At 40.9% G+C, this 23,071-nt stretch overlaps 1 protein-coding gene across 2 annotated transcripts in view; it reads right to left on the bottom strand.

Moving 5' to 3' along the window:
- The window catches only part of rttn (rotatin), a 316,401-nt gene that overhangs the window by 116,650 nt on the left and 176,680 nt on the right, over positions 1 to 23,071 (bottom strand). For both annotated transcript variants that reach the window (XM_067981445.1, XM_067981444.1), the window contains exons 36-40: positions 21,811 to 22,009; positions 8,828 to 8,918; positions 7,654 to 7,807; positions 5,714 to 5,851; positions 3,983 to 4,200 (exon numbers count right to left, since the gene is read on the bottom strand). In XM_067981445.1, coding sequence (XP_067837546.1) covers positions 3,983 to 4,200; positions 5,714 to 5,851; positions 7,654 to 7,807; positions 8,828 to 8,918; positions 21,811 to 22,009 — 800 coding nt within the window. The remainder of the gene's footprint in view (positions 1 to 3,982; positions 4,201 to 5,713; positions 5,852 to 7,653; positions 7,808 to 8,827; positions 8,919 to 21,810; positions 22,010 to 23,071) is intronic.

Genomic DNA, 23,071 nt, shown 5'->3' on the forward strand with positions numbered 1-23,071 from the left:
CGCTGCAGTCCATGTGGTGAAGGTTCTCCCACAGTGCTGTCAGGAAGGGAGTTCCAGGATTTTGACCCAGCGACGATGAAGGAACGGCAATATATTTCCAAGTCGGGATGGTGTGTGACTTGGAGGGGAACGTGCAGGTGGTGTTGTTCCCAGGTACCTGCTGCTCTTGTCCTTCTAGGTGGTAGAGGTCACGGGTTTGGGAGGTGCTGTCGAAGGAGCCTTGGTGAGTTGCTGCAGTGCATCCTGTGGATGGTACACAGTGCGCCGGTGGTGAAGGGAGTGAATGTTTAGGGTGGTGGATGGGGTGCCAATCAAGCGGGCTGCTTTGACCTGGATGGTGTCGAGCTTCTTGAGTGTTGTTGGAGCTGCACTCATCCAGGCAAGTGGAGAGTATTCCATCACACTCCTGACTTGTGCCTTGTAGATGGTAGAAAGGCTTTGGGGAGTCAGGAGGTGAGTCACTCGCCGCAGAATACCCAGTCTCTGACCTGCTCTTGTAGCCACAGTATTTGTGTGGCTGGTCCAGTTAAGTTTTTGGTCAATGGTGACCCCCAGGATGTTGATGGTGGGGGATTCGACGATGGTAATGCCGTTGAATGTAAAGGGGAGGTGGTTAGACACTCTCTTGTTGGAGATAGTCATTGCCTGGCACTAATGTTACTTGTCACTTATCAGCCCAAGCCTGGATGTTGTCCAGGTCTTGCTGCATTGCGGGCACGGACTGCTTCATTATCTGAGGGGTTGCGAATGGAACTGAACACTGTGCAATCATCAGCTGTGTGGCTTTAAGGACTTTCCCAGAGGAAGGAAACATCTCTGAGCTTTTTTGCACGCCTTCTGTGGCTGGCTATACGGTGATGCAAGGATTCTTAACAGGTCGCCAGCAGTGTCTCAGTTGCTAAATGCTATGGAGGAAAACTGACACACTTACATTTAAAAAATAGAAAGCAGGGTAAAATATCCAATAAATAAATAGAAAGCTCAGGCTCCCACAATGGACCAAAGCGTAAATGCACCAAATGGTAGATACTGAAACAAGCACATCAGTCAGGTTGATGTTTTGAACTCTAATCTTAAAGTTGGCATAGAGATTAAAGTGGATATAGAGATAAAAAGCAGTTTCAGCCATGAACAGCTCAGATGTGGGTGGACCAGTTTCATTGGTGCAGTAGTTCTTGGCTGGGAAGGACTCAGCCATCCCAGGGCACAGACATTTGTGTCGAAGATTGGATCCTCTCATGTTCTACCCTTATGGAAATAAATAAATCTCTGCATGTAACATGGGCATGGCTTTTTACAACATGGGTATGGCTTTTTCTAACAAAGATTGAGATTTATAAAACTTCATTTTAATCTTTTCTTCTTTGTACCTTTCCTTCTTTACCTAATACTTCTGCAATAGCAATTAGTGAATTTAAGTAGAACCTTTTACTAAAATATTCCAAAATTCAAGACTTTTTTTCAGAACCTCACTCAAAACTTGCAAAAGATATAGACCTTCCAGAATTTGTAAGTTGTGCATATGTCCCATCATTAATTCTGAACTTTCAGTTTAAGCATAAATAAAAAAGCTGTTTCAAGCATTTGGAACGCAGTGTAAAACATAAAATTCTACCTTGAAACTTAGCATTGTTTAAAGGTTAATTTGTCACACGCACAGCATGATGTAAACAACCTCTTTAATATAGCAATTTGCATAGTAATTTTCAGACATATTGGCCTCGGTTTTAACACCCCCCCGCCCCTCACCCCGAGCAGGAGAGGGTTGGGTGGGGGGCGGGGGTTAAAATATCGGGATCGAGCAACCCAACCCCATTCCTGGCGCCGGTTCAGGCACTGGACGAGGCTCCCACTGAAAGCAGGTGGAGGTCTACTTAATATGCAAAGGTCAAGGCCCAATGATGTCATCGGCGTTGTGACTTATTTTTAACCTCGCCACAGGGGTGTCCATCTGGCCAGAAGAAGCCCAGGTAAGTTTTAAAACATTGCCTGTTCTTGAGCTCCTTGTGGGCCAGGAGAAGCAGGAGTGCTCCCCCCAGGCCTCACAAGGAAGCCTTTGGCCTCCCCAGCCCCGATCGTGGCTCCGATCTCTTATGCTTCTGTACCCTCCCAATCGTGGCCCCGAGCCTTCCTCCCTACTGACTGCTGGGGACTGTTGCCACGATTCTCCGGATGCGGCCTCTTGCTGCTAATTTCTGCTGCCACCCGCCGGCTAGACAGTCAATCTGGCCGGCTGTCATTGGGAGTCGCATTGATTTATTTAAATGAGGCCCTGCCGTTAAGATCTGCAGGGCCTCCACGTCCCCAGCCTTGCTGGGTTCTTCACTTGCTACCGGGATCCCCTGTACTCCTGTTAATATAGAGGCCATTGTGTCTGAAAAAGTTGACTTCTTGTTTTTAATGTTTTATACAAAGAAACAAATTTCAGTTACTATCACTGTTGTAAAAATGGTTTCACTGTGGGTTTTAATTTTCTGTAATTTTCTAGTGAAACACAAGGAGGGTTTTGCGGCTTACAAATAGTAAACTCTGGCAGGTTCTGTGAATGGCCAGCTTTACTGCCAAACATTTCTAGAAGTTGCATGCACAAGTATTTGCTGAGAGCTGTAGCTGCTAGGTTGACTCTATTGAGCAACAGTGATAGGTCTGGGAACCTTTATGAAGTCAAGGTTCAGGTTTCTCACATAGGCACATGCCTCTGATGGAAAACACTGTTACAGGCATTTCAATCATAGAAAATGCTATTGCATTGGTAAATTTAGTCAGTTTCGTTTAAATGTTGTATGTTATGCCTATATTATGTTACACACTTCATTTGCAATAATAAGTGTTCAGGTTGGTGGAAATAGCAAGACTGTAGCTGAAAGAACTTTCAAAAAATATTTTAAGCAACTCGAATGATTCCCTTTCTTCTTTATTCCATTGCTAGTCTTATAGTTATTATATGAGCAGCTAATTTTAATTCCAAGTAAGGACAGACTCTGACTAGGAATGATGGTGCAATTTGGCTGTGATGCATCCTATGATAGAAAGGCCTGTTAACACTCACTGTCTATGTTCACACACTTTGAGGTCTTGGAGTGCAGATGGTGCCTGTGGAACACCCAACCAACAAAGTTTATCCATTTAATGCTATAAACCTATTTGTGGAAGATTTCCTGGAAGCCTGCTAAGGTTTCCACCACAGGAGGTCAAGCTATCAAAGCAAGAGATGAAAGACAAGCCTGCTAAGTCTACATGAAGGATTTGAGATCAGGCTTCCTTGTGAGAGATGGGCGTTAGTTTGATATTGTTTCATAATGACATGTTGGAAAAGCAAGATTTTTCATATCCAAAAATGAATTATGAAGATTAGTGTCACATTCTACTCTTTGAAGAATTTTAAGAGATCAGGGAAAATGAAGGAATGGGAATCTTTGTTGTCATTAGAACAGATTTTCAAATATCTATGCTACCTGGTTCTGTTCCTGGAAAAATCTTTGGAGCCATTTACAGCATCAAATTGCAGGCAGATGCAATTCTGCTTAACTCCAATAAGGAAGAGTAGTTGAGTTGGTGCTAATGTTAAATATCTGTTCACTATGTCCTTGGAACTCACTGAGTTGACTACTATATTATCCACTCTACTCAAATGCTGTCCTGTGAGAGGGACAATATGGTGCCAAGTCAGTGGCCAATCTGAAGCATTGGAGATTAAGAACAACACTTCTTGTTCATTCCGAAACCTGACAGTTTGATGGTGTTTGTCTGGAAGTGTAGAGATCGGAATACCAATAAAGTTTACCATAATGCTCAAAGATTGATTCTCCTGGACTTTTTGTTAGTGAGGTTTAAACAGCTCTGTAATGGTATCTTGTAATAATTCAGTTCTGCAACAGAAGCTAAGCAGCTTGATTACAAATATTTTAGTTATACTGGCTAATTTAGATTCTTCATCCATTCAAAATAACAATTAATTTGCATCAGAATTCTTTCAGAGTACCTGTAATATGCTCTCACAGAGTTGGCTGCCTGATGATTCACCCCCTTCATTTCCATCTAAAAGCTCACTAACAGTCAGACACTGGATTGAGTGGCTTTCTGCTCCATTTTGGAGCTGCCTCTTTCCTTCTTCAGTCAGGAGGAGAGAAATGAATTGCAAGGATACTATATACAAAGAAGGCCTGGTGGTAGACAGCTGAATGCACAAGGAAATCGTATCTAAAAGACAAACAAATATTCAATAAACAATACAAACCTAACTCTTTCAATGCTACAATAGCAACATCAAAACTCAGTGTACTGTTATACCATACAGCCCAAAAGGACTGGGGTTCAATTCTGGATCTGTGCCAAGTTAGCTGGCTTTAGTCAGGCGACAGCTGGGGAGTTAAAAATGGACTCAGTGCTTCTGGGCTATCCAGTGCAAACATCAGCCAGAGTTTCTGCTACTAATCACTATACAATGACTGTAGCTGGAAAGTGCTTGGCTATGGACATTGAGTGAGAAAATAGGGAAGGGCTCGATTATTATGCCTTCCACAGTTGAGTAGCCTGCAGAAGTTCATTGTCAAGGCACACACATGAAGAGCCTACATAGCAAAGGGCTGCCAGCACCTGTGGAACCATACCCCAGTGAAAGTCAGTACCTTGAGGACAGGAGAGGGCAGAAAATTCTGTGTGAAAAATTACAATTCAAAACAAATTTTGTTCGGTTTATTGTAAAAAAAAAATGAATGGAGAGAAGATCTTGTTCCCTGCTTCCAACAACGATTGCAAATGTATACAAAACCATTTCCATTAGCATTATAGGAAAGAAACGATACAAATCATTTTAACAACTGAAAAGATGTCTCGGTACTCAATGGGCAACTGTTAAATGAGAGCGGGCAGGAAATTGGACATGAAGCTGAGTTCGGATCGGTCAATGCCCTGTGGGTGGCGGAGAGGTCCCAGGGGCTATGTGGCCGGGTCCTGCTCCGACTTCTTGTGTTCTTTAGATTTGTGGTTGGGATCAGATCAGCCATGATCTTATTGAATGGCGGAGCAGGCTCGAGGGGCCGATTGGCCTACTCCTGCTCCAATTTCTTATGTTCTTATGTTCTTAAAACAAATCATAAACTATATTAAAATATTGCTGCAAAGCTGCGTACTAAAGTACGGTTGCTTAGAAAGATGAATTTCACCCCATAGAGATTCATGATAAGAAATGCTCTAAGAAAAGCAGAGGTAGGTGACACAGAATATTGTGTGTGATGAATCAGAGATCTAATCAGAACTGTAACAGGCCCGCTGCTTACATTGTGCCATTCTCGTAACTTGTGCTCAGTTTGTTCAAATAAAAACTAACTTTCAGATATTCTACAATGATCTCATGTGTATATGCTTTAAGCAGTCATCTTGTTTCTAAATTGGTTATCATCATAGTGCTATATCATGTGAAAGGTTGGCAGCGGGGGGCGGGGGTGCGTAGGCTGAGGGGAACAATTTATGTGGCAACAGACCAAATCTGCTGGGTGCTGCTAAACTGGTGTTAAACAATATCAAACTGTGTAATGTCCCTGCAGTATTAATTGTATGTGTGAATCTGAAAAATTAATAAGAAACACACACACGCATACACAAATGGAAATGTTACATTAGCTAATGCGGGTACCACTGCTACAAATAGAAATCCAAGGGGGATCTAGTCTCCTTATTACATAGAATGCACACATCAGCTGGTTTATATTACCTACGAGAGCAGTCCAATGCTTTGCCACAGCAGTTACGAGAGCTAGGAACGTTGCCTGACCACTTTTCCGTAGAATTGTGTTCAAAAGGACGAACAAGTCTGTCCACGCTTGGTAGATGGCAGATGTTACCTCATAGTCTGAAACACAGATAGTTATTAGGTTGGCATCTTATAGAAGACAAATCACCAGTGAAAAGAGGATTTCCAGTTATTAACAGCCACTGCGGAGTAACAATAAGGATGTCACGTTCTGACTTTATCCTATTTATACACAACCCTTTGCTAATGTTTAGGGTTATATTTGAAAGCAAGTACCCAGAGCACTACAAACATTCACATCTGCTTATAGAAAATATAATCAGTTGTCTCCCTAACTGTATTATAGCTCTATACTTTTTTGTTAGCTGGCAATGTTTGATATTCTTAGCAAAAACTAATTGTAAAAATCTGGCAAGCTAAGCAGTATTATTGTTTTAAGACTAAAACCAATTTTCTTGGTATATTTATCCATATGCAGATGAACATTCACAGGGGAAATGGAAATGTCCTTGACAAAGATTTAGTACTCAAACGCTAAGACATTTAAAGTGCAGGCAAGTAGACTGGCCTACATAACAACAATCACTGCACTCCAAAAATAAATTCATTGTGTAGAGCCCATCGAGACCTTTCAATGTGAAAGGGGTTACATAAATACAAGCCTATTTTCTGTACTTCTTAATTTGTATCAAAAGTAGTCAGTTATTCCACAGAAGTAATTCTACATTTCTGATACCCTTAATCTATTTTGTTTGCTTGGGCTTGAGGTACGCAACTTCAAATAATGGTGGCAGCTACTCATACTTAGTGTATGTGAAATTATTTGACAACTCTTATGGAGTAGTTTCACATATATGAAGGAGCATGGGTACGAACTTTGCTATCATAGGATAGGGAAACCACGAAGGTACTTAAAATTAACTTTTGTCTTTTGTCAGACAGAAACAACTCAGCAGAGGCAGATTTTGCTTTGTAAAAATAACCACAATGATCCGCAACTTCAACCCCAATCAATCAACCCCAACCCAAGCAGGAAGGTTGTTGTACTTCATTATTCAGGAGAGTTTAGCATAAAGTCTGATCACCCTCTTTTGTCCATTAAGCAATGAAAGGTGTGAAAGATGGTGTCAGTTTTATCTGATGAGGAAAAGCTTTTTCTTTTCCAGTTTTATTAGCGTTCATTCTTTTGAAGATCTTAATGGACAGAGCTTATATAAATTTTACAGAAAAAAAGTTTTTTAAAAATTCAATTACTTTATGTTGAAGCTAAACAAAAGTTGCTGAAATTTTAAATGCCTCGAATTTAAAATTCTCATCCTCGTGTTCAAATCTCTTCAAGGCCTCGCCTCTCCTTATCTCTGTAACCTCCTCCAGCCCTACAAACTCTGCATCTGAACTCTCCATTTCTCCTACTCAGGTCTTTTGTACATGCCCCCCTTCCATTCACTCCATCATTGATGGATGTGTGCTCAGCTGCCTAGCCCACACTCTGAAATTCGCTCTCTAAACCCCTCCGCCTCACCACCTTGTTCTCCTTCTTTATATCCCTCCTTAAAATGCACTGTTTTGACCAAATCTTGGTCAACCTTCCTAATATCTCCTTTGGCTCAGCGGCCATTTTGTAATTACACCTTTGTGAAGCGCTGTGGGACATATTTTATATGCTGGAGATACTAGATAAATGCAAGTTGCTACTGTTGAAACAACTATGAAGAAAAATAATAACAAGGGTATTTTCCAGACAAAATTACTTCCTCACAGTTGAATCTAATTTGATTTTCTCTCACAAAAACAAGGAGGAAAACACATGCATTTATTTTTCAATAACTGCAAAAATATACCAGAGAACATACATGGGATCTTCGTGGGGGGAAAGAAGAGGAAAAATTAAAATACGTTACCAAAATAGTCCTTGCACTGTATACAAAGTACTGTGAATATATTTGACAACAATGCCTTTAACAAGTCATCCTGGGTTATGTGCTCTGGATGCAAGATCAAACAGGATTGGATCAGCCCAGAAAGAGAAGACAGATACTGAAGGTGGCTCAAAACCTGCAAAGAAAAACCATAATTATGTACGCTGCACAACAAAATCTCAGTGTTAGATATCAACTTAAAAATCCCACAGTGGAAACATACAGGGCTACTGTATATCTGTTGTAAATGGACCTTGGCTGCGGTATTCAAATTGCTCTTCTGTGCATGAATTGACGGGATCATTTAAACGTGGTAGGACTGGGTTAACTGTGAAAGATCATTCGTTATTTATGCAAGATACAAGAGCAGAATTGTGCTCATTTGAAACATTTGCATTTTGACCAAATTATAACGGGTATTTTTTGGACTTTGCACTCCATTAATTTAAATTGTCAGAAAATCACGCGCGGCATGTGCCCAAATTTCCAATGGGCATTCCCTGCCAGAAACAAAAATGGACTTGTAGAATGAAGCCGAATGCTAGAGCAGGATTCTTACTTTGCTTTGCTCCAGTTAGGTCAGGTCCTAATTCTGGATTTACATGCCATAAGGTTAGCGCCGGTGGAAAAAGGAAATTGCTTTGTACCAATGTTAACGTTTGTAGCGTGAAGGCAGCCTCAGATGCAATGGAGCTAGAGCTTTCTAATATTAGGGTGACGTAGGTTTCAATGTCGTATTTCAACTTGGATCATGAGTTATGCTGTGGATGTTGTTGGGTGAAAATGGAATAGTTAAGAATAAGCAGGAAGTTAAAGGGAACAGTCAGGGATGGAGGAGCAAGGTAAAGCTGCAGTAAAAACTGGAAATTCGCAATTTTGCCATGGACCTCAAGACTCCAGATAAATGTGTTTCTACTCAGAATGGAATGTTGGATGGTGTTTGTTAGCCACAGAGAAAGATGATATGAGTTGGGGAGCCTGTTATAGCTAGTCATAATGGTGTAGGTTGTTGATTTGAAGTCAGATGAGGAGTGTGCATCTTGGAAAACTGTAGTGTCATTAGTGACAGAGTCCGTAGTAGAAATTAAATTCTAATATAAAGATCTTTCTTCGTATGAATACCAAGGATCTAAACTGTACAATAAATTACACTAACCTGAGCTTTAATATCCTGGTTGTGGTTAGAGCGAATCAGTGGTGTTCCCAGCTCCCACAAGCACCTCTCTAGTAAACCTGTGTTCACCAAACTTTAACAAAGCAAAGGCATGAAAAATTATATTACATTTAAAAACAAACCATTTAGAGCAATTTAGCAGAAGCATTTGTATTACCAATATAAATGATCACCATAACGTCCCTTAATCTCCCAATGCATGGAATCATAGAAAGGTTACAGCATGGAAGGAGGCCATTTGGCCTATCTCGTCCACGCCGGCTGTATGCAATAACAATCCAGCTAGTCCCACTCCCCCGCTCTATCCCTGTAGCCCTGCAAATTTTTTCCTTTCAAGTACTTATCCAGTTGCCTTTTGACGGCCATGATTGAATCTGCCTCCACCACTCCCTCAGGCAGTGCATTCCAGATCCTAACCAATCACTGTGTAAAAAAGTTTTTCCTCATGTCCCCTTTGGTTCTTTTGCCAATCACCTTAAATCTATGCCCTCTGGTCTTTGACCTTTCGGCCAATGGGAACAGTTTCTCTCTATCTACTCTGTCTAGATCCTTTATGATTTTGAATACTTCTATCAAATCTCCTCTCAACCTTCTCTGTTCCAAGGAGAACAACCCCAGATTCTCCAGTCTATCCACATAACTAAAGTCCCTCATTCCTGGAATCATTCTCGTAAATCTCTTCTGCACCCTCCCTAAGGCCTTCACATCTTACCTGAAATGCGGTGTCCAGAACTGGACACAATACTCCAGTTTTGGCCGAACCAATGTTTTATAAAGATTCATCATGACTTCCATACTTTTGTACTCTATGCCTCTATTTATAAAGTCCAGGATCCCGTATGCTTTTTTAACCACTTTCTCAATCTGCCCTGCCACCTTCAACGATGTGTGCACATAAACCCCCAGATCTCTGTTCCTGTACCCCTTTTAGAGTTGTGCCCTCTAGTTTATATTGCCTCTCCTCGTTCTTCCTACCAAAATGTATCACTTTGCATTTTTCTGCGTTAAATTTCATCTGCCACGAGTCCGCCCATGCCACCAGCCTGTCTATATCCTCTTGAAGTCTATCACTATCCTCCTCACTGTTTACTACCCTTCCAAGTTTTGTGGCATCTGCAAATTTTGAAATTGTGCCCTGTACACCCAAGTCATTAATATATATCAAGAAAAGCAGTGGTCCTAGCACCGACCCCTGGGGAACACCACTGTACACCTCCCTCCAGTCCGAAAAACAACCGTTCACCACTACTCTCTGTTTCCTGTCACTTAGCCAATTCTGTATCCATGTTGCTACTGCCCCCTTTATTCCATGACCCCAATCTTGATGATAAGCCTACTGTGTGGCACTTTATCAAATGCCATTTGAAAGTCCATAAACATCACATCAACTGCATTGCCCTCATCTATTCTCTCTGTTACCTCATCAAAAAACTCTATCAGATTGGTTAAACACAATTTGCCTTTAACAAATCCATGCTGGCTTTCCCTAATCAATCCCCACTCGTCCAAGTGACTGTTAATTCTGTCCTGGATTATTGTTTCTAAAAGTTGCCCCACCACCGAGGTTAAACTGACTGGCCTGTAGTTGCTGGGTTTATCCTTACACCGTTTTTTGAACAAGGGTGTAACATTTGCAATTCTCCGGTCCTCCAGCACCACCCACTTCTTTATCAATTTTAGCCCATCCAGTATCTCAACTTTATCTTCTTCCTTGGCAAAGACAGATGCAAAGTACTCATTTAGTACCTCGGCCATCCCCTCTGCCTCCATGAGTAGATCTCCTTTATTGCCCTAATTGGCCCCATCCCTCCTCTTACTACCTGTTTACACGCCAATAGAAGACTTTTAGATTCCCTTTTATATTGGCCGCCAGTCTATTCTCATACTCTCTCTTTGCCCCTCTTATTTCTTTTTTCACTTCCCCTCTGAACTTTCTATATTCTGCCTGGTTCTCACTTGTGTTATCAACCTGACATCTGTCATACACCCCTTTTTTCCATTTCATCTTACTTACTCTCTTTTGTCACCCAGGGAGCTCTAGCTTTAGTTGCCCTACCTTTCTGCCTCGTGGGAATGTGCCTAGCCTGTACCCGAACAATCCCCTCTTTAAAGACCGCCCACTGTTCAATTACAGTTTTGCCTGCCAATCTTTGATTCCAATTCACCTGGGCCAGATCTGTTCTCACCCCATTGAAATTGGCCCTCCTCCAATTGAGTATTTTTACTTTAGAGTGGTCAGTGTCCTTTTCCATAGCTATTCTAAACCTTATGATACTATGATCGCTACTCCCTAAATGCTCTCCCATTGACAGCTGCTCCACTTGACCTGCCTCATTCCCTAGAACCAAGTTCAGCAATGCCTCCTTCCTCATTGGGCCAGAAACATACTCATTAAGAAAGATCTGCTCAAAATATTTAATTTTCACATCGGTTTTCTCCTCTTTAATAAAAATCACTGAAATGTTTTATTAAAGAGGAGAAAACTGATGTGAAAATGTTCCTTATGTACTATGATGGTATTTCAGCTCAAATTCATGTAATGTTACCCTTAAGTATACATTTTAATGGATATAGGCTGCTTAAAGAACCTTGGAAACTATCACATATACAAAGTTATTTGCACAAAAGCACCAAAAAGTAAGAACTATTCAAGATGTTCTCAAATGCAGAATTTATTGTATTTCCAGTTTACTGCATAATTAATTAAATATAGTTGAACCAGAGAGTTGAATGGGTAATACAATACTTTGTTATACAATATGCCAGCATAGAAATAACAAATTTAAGGTAACTAAAAATAGAAAAGTTTACACCAGCTGATCTCCTGTGGCATTGCTTATGACTAAAATTTTTGAAGTGTTTCTCTCTTTTTCGGCAATGGTCTCCCTGCTTGTTCCCACTTGCTAATTCTTTCTATCCATCTCTCTATCTGTCTGCTCACTCTCTTGATGTATAAGTCTCTTGTCATCTTTACCTCAGTGTGTTATCTCCAACTCTTCTTGTCTTATTTTTTTCCTTTAAGTCTCACCTCTCTCTTTGGTGTGCCTCCTATTTGCTGTAATGCCTCTCATTGACATTTTTTCCATTCCCCTCCCTTTTTCTGTAAGTTCCTTTATTTCAGTTTCATATCACTTTGTGTCTCCTACTCTCGTAGGCCTCTTACATACTTTCTCTCCCACATTTCTAGCTTTCTCTCTTCAATCTAGTGTCTCATATGACACTCATAAAGCTGGAAGCTATGGAAGTGTGTGGACTATTTCTGGATTTTATCCAGGATGTTTATTTCTGCTCCAAGTAGAAATCGATGGAATACTCACTTGAAAGAGGAGTGAGGCATGAAGAGTGCTGTCATGCATTCTGTTCAATGTCTAATGCTGTGCCGAATGATATCACTGAATCACAGAAAGTTCAGTACAGATGGGGGCCATTTGGCCCATTGTGCCTGTGCTAGCTTCATATTGGAGCTATCTAATCCCTCACTTGCTTGGGGATCTAGCGCACTATCTTGAATTACTGGATAACTAGTGAGATATGGCGGTGGGTGACCCTCTATGTGGTATAATGACAAGACGAGAAGTTAAATGTATTAATTAGAAGGTACACTGAGCATCCAGCCCAACTATGCAATTCTACGTAATTGCTAATTCCTATCAGTAACTGGAGGTTCTGGTGGGTGCCAGCTTTAGCTTGAAAATTGTTCTTTGGGACCACACCGCAAAGGGGCAAACTGCGTCCTGTTCCTTCTCATCTTTCTTCAATGACAGGAAAGTCCCAATGCAGGTTAAAATTGTGGCGTATAGGATATATAACAAAACAGTTGTCCTTCATGCTTTAGAGCCACTAAGTATGCAATGGAAGAGCTTCCTTTAGCCCACATGCAAAATCCAGGACTCAGCTGTGAAGAGGATTTGTGGCAAAAAAGGAAATGGCTGCAAGGAAGGAGGGTTTTGTCTTACAATGCCACTCAGCATTTGGAGGTGGAGTCATCTGCACAACAGCCATGACTCTGTCAAATGCCTTCATGTGAGAACCTTGATTAAGCAACTGAAGACAAGAGAATCTAGTAAACGGCATTCTACTTGTTCTGCAAGTGTTCAACATGCTGAAGGCAATGTCTGTTGCATAGCTAATGAGGAAACTCAGACCTGGGACGACAGCTTCTGTTATCTGGAAAGAGGATGAGAACACAGTCTTATACCCAGAGTTCAGTGTTTACTGAGATTGGGATTGAGAGAAGCAAGCAATTGCTGTTGAAGGCCTATGTCTTCAACCTATGGAACCGTTCAATGAGATAGGAGAGGTAATTTTATAAATTTGCACTCCTGGCGTGGAGCTAAAATTAATGGATGGAAAATTGTGGATCTACCACCCAAATTCTAGGTATCGGTAGGTGAAGTTGTGCACCTGGAGCACAAATTCAATAAATTAACCCAATGGTGTGCATTTCCATGGCATGCACCAGGCACTTTAGAGGGAATTCTTGGCACCTCTTTTCTACTCCAACCTATTCTGGTCAGATGCCAAATGACCAACAAGTGACTATTTTTCTTCAGTAGCTGCAGAACTATTCTGAATATCTATGAGGTTGAGCTTACTCTGAGATGATGTGACTGGAAATGGAAAATCGTAACCAAGTCAACCTTCTGTGGCTGACCTGGTAATCTGATACTTGAGCAACATCTTCAGTACTCCAGGGCATTGTTGATGATTGGGCAGGCATCGTGGCATATTAATGACACATATCACTGAAGCATGGGATTCTTCTTAGTTGGCTCTAGACAATCATGCAAGCAAATGCCCTAATGAATAGGACACTCATAGCTGGATAAGCTGCATGAAGCTCAACAGTGCTTTGTTCTGGGTAAGCTTAGGCTTTTTGGCTGGATGAACCCTGTGCATATTTGTGAGCCCTTTAGCCTGACTCTCACAAATCTATTCCAGATTCTCTTGGCTTCCTTTGATAAGTGGGGTGTATCTGTATAGGGAGAGAGTGTGTGCACTGCACACCAGGCAAACTGAAATTCTACATAAATTTCTCAGCTGTTTGCTGTGGAGACTCTTAAGTGTAGTGGTGACTGTCCACGCGTGGGACAACCAGCTGACAAAAAAAATATTTTTCTCGGTCTTTTTTCTGTAGATTTCTAGTTTTATCTTCATAGGGACCTGGAGACAGAGTTAGGCTCCTATCCTTTGATAGCCCCAGCAAAGATCTTGTTCCTATCTGAGCATCAAGCCACAAGTTCTTCTCTTGGATGTAGCCTAATCTTCAAACTCCCTTTGGAAGAATCTGATCACCACAGAATCAGCTGGGGCCCTAAGTTGGAATGGGCAACATGGCTGGGGAGGAATGCTCACGTTATGCTGTTAAGCAGACCAAACCACATAACCTGTGCTGATGCCAAAAATTTGAAGATGTTGCCGAAAAACTGCAGGAAGAGCATATGTCAAATTTGTTTGAAGAAAAATAATTTAACATTTGTGGCTTATCCATTTAGAATATGAAACAATTATTTTATGGATGAGGATTAAGTACAGGTTATAGCTCATCAACGCTATCAATTTGCCAGAAATTCACTGAACAATTAAATGGCTCAATGTGCAAACAAGACATGTGCTTATTACACAGTATAGTTTGATTTTTACTGAATTTTTATTTTTCATACTACAATGGTTTGGATTACACCAAACACAATGGAGGAAGAAAGGCTGTAATTCAGTCTCATGCTTCAGATAATGTTTATATCAATAATTTATTAAAAAAATTGATGTCTGCACTACATTACTTCTTGTGTAGGAACAGGAATAGGCCATTCAGCCCCTCAAGCCCATTCTGCCATTCAATCAGATCATAACTAATCTGTACCTCAACTCTATTTACCCGCCTTTGATCCATATCCCTTGATATCTTGATCTAACAAAAGATTTGTCTATCTTAAGTCCCATTATTTTCTCCATTACCATTTTCCTTACTTATATTAAACCTACTCAGTTCCTCCCCTTGACTTATTTTTGGGTTCCCTTGTACTCTTTCTCTACTGTTAAAATAGATATGAAATATTCATTTAAAAAGTCTGCCATTTTCTTATTGTCCATTACAGTCTCACTTGCATCTGCCTTTAATGGGCCCACATTCCCCCATACAACTCTCTATCTCAATACATCAAGACTAATGGTTAACCAAGGGTGATTACATCTGAAGTCAGATTAGATTTTCATTTTTCACTTTGTAATAGCTTCAGGATATCTTTTTTGTCTTGTTAAATGTATGTGCTTTTAGTTTCAATGGGTAATTTTTATTCATTTTGGGGTGCATCGAGAGCCAGCAACTGCTGCTAATTTGGACACCAAGTATCACTGCACAACAATAACTATATCAAAGAATTCATAAATGTCAGCACTGAAACTTCATCACATATTCCAGTATAACACTTTTCTAAACCATCTGTTTATTGTCTGTTAAATAGAGGGATCTTCTCTGATTGGCATTGAGAGCATTAAGGATTCATAACACACAATAAAGTTGGGAACTACAGATCTGCGCCATTCATGAAGTAGAGGGTCATGCCACTTTAAAGAATAGAAGCAAAGAACTTGTATTTATATAATGCCTTTTGTTTCCTCATGGCGTCCCAAAGGACTTCACAGCTAATGAGATACTTCTGAAATGTAGTCACTGTTGTAAAGTAAGCAAACATGACAGCCAATTTGCACACAGCAAGGTGCCACAAACAGCAATGGGATAAATGACCAGTTAATCTGTTTTAGTGGTGTTGGTTGAGGGATAAATGTTGGCCAGGAGAATTCCCCTGCTCTTCTCTGAATAGTGTCTTTTACATCCACCTGAACAGGCAGGATTAGCGTCTCATCTGAGAGATGGCACTTCTAGCAATGCCGCAACTCCTCAGTACCACATTGATGTGTCAGCCTAGATTACGTGTTCAACTCCTGGAGTGGGGCCTGAACCCATGACTGTCTGACCCAGAGGCAAGAACACTACCACTGTGCCAAAATGACGTTTTCTGCTTTGTTCCCAATGGCTGTGAATGCCTTCAACTCAGAATGTACATAACAAAATCAAATCCATAGGACTAAAAGAGAAATTCTGCAATTCTAGGCAGTTGTGACACATGATTAGTCATCCTTCTGGAAGTAAACAGCAGAGATTGAGGCTACAAGTAACTATTTGTATGTGATTGCCAATGTGTTAATCAAAAAGTTGGAAGAAAGGAAAAATAACTGATTTCACGGTCCGAGTCATGTTTTATAATATTTGAGTCAATGTACAGCATAATAGTCTCTTTCTACTGTTTAGAGAGCACATGTGGGAATGCATATCCATCAAAAGGAACAGTGCCCCTAATTAGAATGTCTAAAACATTTTAACAGACAATTACTGCAGAACAAATGTATGATAAAAACTTTATTTTGGCAACAAAACTCATATTTAGCTCCTTCTCGGTTAATAATTTTGGTTAGGCAACCTTGTTTATTTCTCATCTTAGAGAAGGAGCCTAGCTTGTGAGAGGAGTCATTATGCTGCTCCTTAAGCAGTGTGAATTTTTGGTCCTGGGCCTCCATGTGAATCAACTTCAGAGGCGGCAACTGGAGAAATGTCTAGAGCTTGCAGCTGTAGCAGTACCAAGCGCGAAATTGATTAAACATAATTGCCATTTACATATTAATAATAAATGAGAAGTTTAAGATGAATATAGGGTTCTGAATGTAATGAGAAAAAGGGAAAGCAATGCTTCCTATTAAAATGTTAACTTAGGCCTGATTTAAAGAATATTACTCTTCTAAGGAAAATATATATCTATGACTAGTCAATTACCTGTAGCATTGAACAGGGGGAATTCTAGGCTACGTGCAGCATTCAGGTCAAGCAGAGTTAGAAGGTGGGGGAATAAGTGGAACTAGGCTGGGGGCGGGGAAGGGGGCGGCGGCGGTGAAGGGGGTGCAGGAGGTGGAGGTGGTATGTTCTTCTGCCTTTCATTTTAATTTCTCACCCTCTCTTCAGGACTCCAGGGCCAAGTACTGGATACGGAAGTGACCAAGTACTTGGCCTCGGTCAATGCTGACCACAAAGATGTAAGATGGATACATAGCCCTTTGATATTCATTTCAGTTTTGTGACGAACCGCTGTGCACCTTCCTCTAACTGAAGATTAGGAATCGGGAGCTCACCGTGAATGCAAGCACAGATATGAATCTGTGGTCTACCATACTGTATGACAATATATTGGAACACCGGGGTGACCAGTGTCACCCTCATCATTCCTCTGTAGTTTTTCTTGTTCACTTTCATTTTCTTTCCTATCTTCACGGTAATTTGTTTTACTCCTTCCCTTACTTGCATTTCTGAAAGTTTGCCTCTCTCCCAAGTTTGAACGCAACTACAGAATGAATCCTTGGAGAAAAAAAAATCAAGCCGAACTTTCATACACGATTACATGAGTTACAAAAATAACATAAAAACACCCTTGTACTTAATATGGCTTTGTCTATTTCTCAATACAACTTTTGGTGCTCTGCTCATTTTGGTCATTGTTTTTTTTAAAAAAGATGTTGGTATCAAATTTATCTACCCTGATCTATAACATGTAAATCCTGGGGCAAATTCTCAGGATAGTTCTCTACATAATAAAGATCACGTGGAGATAAACACTGGGATGGACTTAATGGGCCCAGTGGCCTGCTTCTGTGTTGTAACATTCTTGAATCTAAGATAATTATTAAGTGAATATTACAAAAATGGTGCAGAGATGGAAAATCTATTATCTATAAGAGCTGTTAAAAGTATCAGTAATACACAGGATTCTTGTGAATCATAATAAAACCATAACGATTAGTTTGACTTCAATATATCAAAATTTACAAAGTTTGCATATCTGGATGAATCATTATCTATATAAAGCTACATAAGCTTACAGATTTGTATAACTCAACAGATGGATAGAATTGGAGTCATTTCTCAATGTAGCTGGATGAGGTCTAAATGCTGGGGGGAGGGCAGGTCAGGGCTTGTTGGTCACTGGGTGACGGGGGTGGTAAAAGAACTTAGTTTGAGCTTTTAAGTGCTGCTTGTGCAAGTACTAGGATGCTGGTATGTCCCTGCCCTTAAATCATTCTCTACATTCTGAAGTCTGGGTTTAGAGGTAATAGAAGACTAAGAAGAGCAAGGGAATTTTGGTAGAGTGAAAGCAACAGGAGGTGAAATCATGTTGATGTGTTTTCCTCTCCAGGCTTAGCACATGTATTATTTGTGCATCAAACAAGTATATAGTTGGGGAACAAAGTTGTGCTCGCTGGGGTTAGGAGCCTTATTGCAAATATTGAGAACTGCACCAGCTTCTGTGCTGGAGACAATCCCCATCATAAGATAACAACAACTTGTATTTATATAGCGCCTTTAACGTAGTAAACCGTCCCAAGGCACTTCACAGGAGCACTATCAAACAAAATTTTACACCGAGCCACAGAAAGAGATATTAGAACAGGACACCAAAACCTTGGTCAATGAAGTAGGTTTTAAGGAGCATCTTAAAGGAGGAGAGAGAGGTAGAGAGGGTAAGGGAGGGATTCCAGAACTTAGGGCCTAGGCTGCTGCTGAAGGCACAGCCACCAATGGTGGAGCGATTAAAATCGGGGATGCCCAAGAAGCCAAAATTGGAGGAGCGCAGAGATCTCGGAGGGTTGTAGGGCTGGAGAAGGTTTCAGAGATAGGGAGAGGTGAGGCCATGGAGGAATTTGAAAACAAGGATGAGAATTTTAAAATCGAGGTGTTCCCAGGAGTCAATGTAAGTCAGCGAGCACAGGGGTGATGGTTGAATGGGACTTGGTGCAAGTTAGGATACAGGCAGCAGAGTTTTGGATAAGCTTAAGTATACGGAGGGAGGCTAGCCAGGAGAGCATTGGAATAGTCGAGTCTAGAGGTAACAAAGGCACAGATGAGGGTTTCAGCAGTAGATAAGCTGAGGCAGGGGCGGAGACGGGCGATGTTATGGAGGCATTCGACTAAGCACACAGCGTGGATTATAAAACTATTGCATGGTTCTTGTGATTGAATGGCTGTAGATGGGGGCACAACCAGAGTATGGGTGGTCATTTGCCATTTTGTTTGCAGTCCCTTCATCAGTTATCTGGTACGGCTGCATGGAATTTGTTGGATCTAAGATGGAATAACATATGTTCAATACATGATTCGAAACTGTCCCTCTATCATTGTGCTGCAGATGGGTGCTGTGACAATTATCGGGCCATTAGTGGACGGATTAGACCTAGTGACCTTACATCGCTACCCACGAGTGAATAAAGAGCAGAGAAAAGAAATGTATCTGTGGGCTGTTTTGGGCTGCTAGGGTTGATTCTAGAGGTATCAGCTTGTGCTAGATCTTGGGGAGCGTGGAAGGATAAATCATCAGATTGGAACGTAGCAGAAAATGTACTGTTGCGCAGCACATTGATTGGCTGTTGGAAGGTCATGACTTCAGTCTTCTAAAGTAGCCCGCCTACCTCAGCGATGGCATTTTCACACTATGCCTTAAATCACAAAATACTTTGTACAGGTTGAAACAAAGTAGATAGGGCTGACATGGCTGGGGTAACTTCCACAGGATGAAGGCATTTCAGACTTCTAGTGTTAATGATACTATGGGATGTTGCCGGGCAGCTAATAGTCTTTTCTGTGAAAACAAAGGTTGTTAGGGTGACACTGGCTTCCATACACAGCTAGAAGTTTTGCGGAGAGGCCATGATCTAGATGATGATTCCCCAAAGATATATTGCTCAGTAAAGTTGGCTGAAACTTCCTGAGACCACTTTCCTGCTTAGGAAGTTGAAGCCACCATGGACATATTTAGGGTTCTCTTCCTAGTGCGTAAGAACCTGGAGAATTGCCCATTAAGGTCTCAGGAGTGCTGAGCCAGTACACAGTATCAGGAGGAGGTGGGAGAAGACACTGATCTTCATTGTGCTCAGCATCCATCACAACTCCATTTGTTCAGCTTTGTGCATATGCTGGAGAGAAAAGCAGGTGAAGTATCATTTATTCAGTTTGGAGAATTTGAGCATTGTTTTGTTGCAATGCTCTGTCTAGTTTCAACTATGAGAAATGGTAGGCTTCCTGTATTAGTTCTGGGGCATCCGGGGAGTGACATGCTCTCTGTTTTGGCACAGCTGTATTCGTAAACCAAGAATCAGGCGAATACTGATGATTTGTAAGGGCTGGGGAATGAGCCAATGGAGTTAAGTTACATAAAACGTTTTGTTAAAGATTTACAAGGATATGATAAATGTAACAGAGCTCCATTGTGACAATGAAGTCGTCTTTGTTTTATATGATCTTTGATACTATGCAAGGGAAACGCTAAGATATCTGTTTTTCAACTGGTTAGTACAATCAACGGCTCAGTTTTGTTAAAAAGTATCCTACATAAAGAATTTTTAAATAATATCTTAAATGTTACAACCCAGTGTTACCTTAATACCTGCCCAAACATTGCAGTGCTTGCACTCAGGAAATCGATTTTCCTCAGGGGTTGTCCAATGTCTGATTAGTAGAGAGTATTTTGATACCTTTCAGTATGCCAAATCAGCTAGCTGCCTATCAATTCTATCAAGGTGAAAACAGTTGTCAGCGATGGGGCAAGGAAAAGTAATTTTGATCACAATGTCATCACGGTTATGTGATAAATTTCATACTATATATGGGTGGGATAACCAGGATAAACAGTAGAATGCACATATTTCATATACTATATATAAAAATATTATCTTCTGGAAACAATCGATCCTTTCTAAGTTATAGACTAAGCAGTACAATACAGGAGACATCTTTCACATCAAAAACAACATTTTGTGGATGCTATTCACAAGTTTAAAAGAGTTATATGAACCGTGACACTATAGGGGGAATTTTAACTTCTCCGGGTCAACCAATCTCCAATCCTTCGCCCGCAAGCTGATGCTTTCAATCCATGATCGGTGAGCAACTGACCGGCGGCATTCAATCAGTCATTAAAATTTGCCGGCCTCCAATGAAGGCTCTCGTACAGGATTGCCGTCTCGCGCCCACCGGTTTGACGCCAGGAGTTAAAATTGTCTCGTATTACTTTTTACCAGATGGTTTTCTCAGTTACTCTAAGAGAGATTGCAATCCTGTACATGTTTGACTAAAATAATGGCCCAGAAATTGCTGCCAAAATAACGGAGAGTTTAATGACGCTCGCCGTTATAATGTGTAAATCGTTCAACTAACTGGTGGCGAGGAAGAGATACCCCGTGAATTGCGAATTGCCACAAGTTAATGTACGATTTTCGGCACTCTCCAGTTAGTCTTGCGAAAACAGAAGCTCGCCCTCAACCTCCCTGTGAGTTTCACGAAATTGCTACATTTGCGCATTGATTGCCAATTAAACTGGCCATAGAAAGTCAGGGCTAGTGCTTAGCAGCGTAAGTACCTTTTTAATGAGGAGATTTATGTTCCTGCAATGCCAATCAACCTCCAGCCCAGAAAGGGAACAATTTAAAATGTGGAGTCTCATTCCTACAGGTAGTAAATTGTTGATAGGATTTTTAAAAATTTACTTTACCTTTCTGTCCCCTTTTTCTCTCTCTCTTAATTCAATCTTTCTTTCCCTCTCTTTATTTCTCTTTCTGTACCTGATTTGACTTAAAGTCACCTTTCTTCTCTGTTGTTCCTGATTCTTTCTCAATCCTTAACTCTCATTGGTCCTATCGTTCATCAAGGCCCCAGATGCCCTGTTGCCCTCATTATCAGCTCGCACATCCAGCAACTTACAGGGAAAAAGTTTTTCAAGCTGAAGGGTGAGGGAAAAAGTCTAACTAAAGGGGCACGTGAGATGCCCCGCTCCGTCAAATTCTGGGCCAATATTCTCTCCAGTCTTAAACAAGAGAACATTACCATCCTTTAATGATTTCCAATTATTGTTTTACAGATCACCTACCCATGGAAAGCTGCAAGGAGGTGGTTTTGCTTGATTGCAGTTAATGTGTCTTCTGGAATAGCTGCCAGTAGGTTAGCAAGCAAGCTGCATACAGCTGACAAGAAGTGAAGAGTAACGACTGCGCACTGCTCTGATGGAGAATCAGAAACATGGGAATTCTCACTGTGCAGGGATTGTGTACTTTCTGAGTCACTCTGACCTAAATGGAGAAAAATATAAAGATGAAAATAAAGTCTTATAGCAATTATAAGCAAAGCAAACAAGAGACAGCAAACTATTCCTCATTTGCTAGATGCATTTCTTACATTGTGGAAGAAACTAGCCCAGGACACTAAATTATCAAGGTGCTTAAGTAACATTAGCACAAGGTTATAATGGAGTCACTTATACGGGCAAGAGGAGAGAAATTCTAATTCTAGTTGTGTTGCCTTCAAAAGAATCAGATGCAAGAGAATATTATTTGAAATAAAGGACTGCTATCCAGTGAACCTCAAAGCTAGCTTGCTTTGGGTTTCCTGTAGAGTTGACTTGGCCATTAATAAATTAGCAGTAAGTACGATGAAAGATGCATTTCCAAACAGACTTTTCTCATTTGTTGTTATACAGTGAAACCTGTAAATTACAGACACCTTAGGGATTGGCATCAGCTGTCCTTTTTTTGCAGGCGTTACTTTCAAAATGGTCATTGTATGTATTGTAAAAATTTTCCCACCAATCTAGAAGAACCAGCTGAAATTATGATCAGTACCTAATCAGCTGCAACAATGCTAAGAATCCCCCTCCCACACAACAGCGTTCAGCTCTGCTCACTTAACAGTTTTGCAGTCTGAATTCCTGTTTCATTTCAAACCGCTCTCACTTCGAGCAGAGTGTAAATTCAGTAATGAACTGTGTTTCTCAGTTCTACTTACCAGCATTAGGGCACTGACAGGACAAAAAAAGGGGGGGAATATGATGACAGGTTGTGCCGGCATATTGAAGCTTCCAAAGGCAAGTCTTAAAACAGATTGAGAAAATTTGGGAGGGAAAACACAACAGGTCACATTGGCCCAGAATTCACTGTAGCCGGTAAACAAACGGCACCCGCCGACAGTTATACTTGGCCTTGCCCGTTTAATTTCCATGAGATTTTGCACTGAAAATGCGAGATGGAAATAACACGGTGCTCTTTACAGGGCAAGCAACTGTGCATCACCGTAATCAATCAGATTGAAGGATTGCTAAAATAACAGTGCAGGGTCTGAACAAGTTAGAATGGTGA

This window comes from Heptranchias perlo, chromosome 3 (genome assembly GCF_035084215.1).
Source record: "Heptranchias perlo isolate sHepPer1 chromosome 3, sHepPer1.hap1, whole genome shotgun sequence".
NCBI lineage: Eukaryota > Metazoa > Chordata > Chondrichthyes > Hexanchiformes > Hexanchidae > Heptranchias > Heptranchias perlo.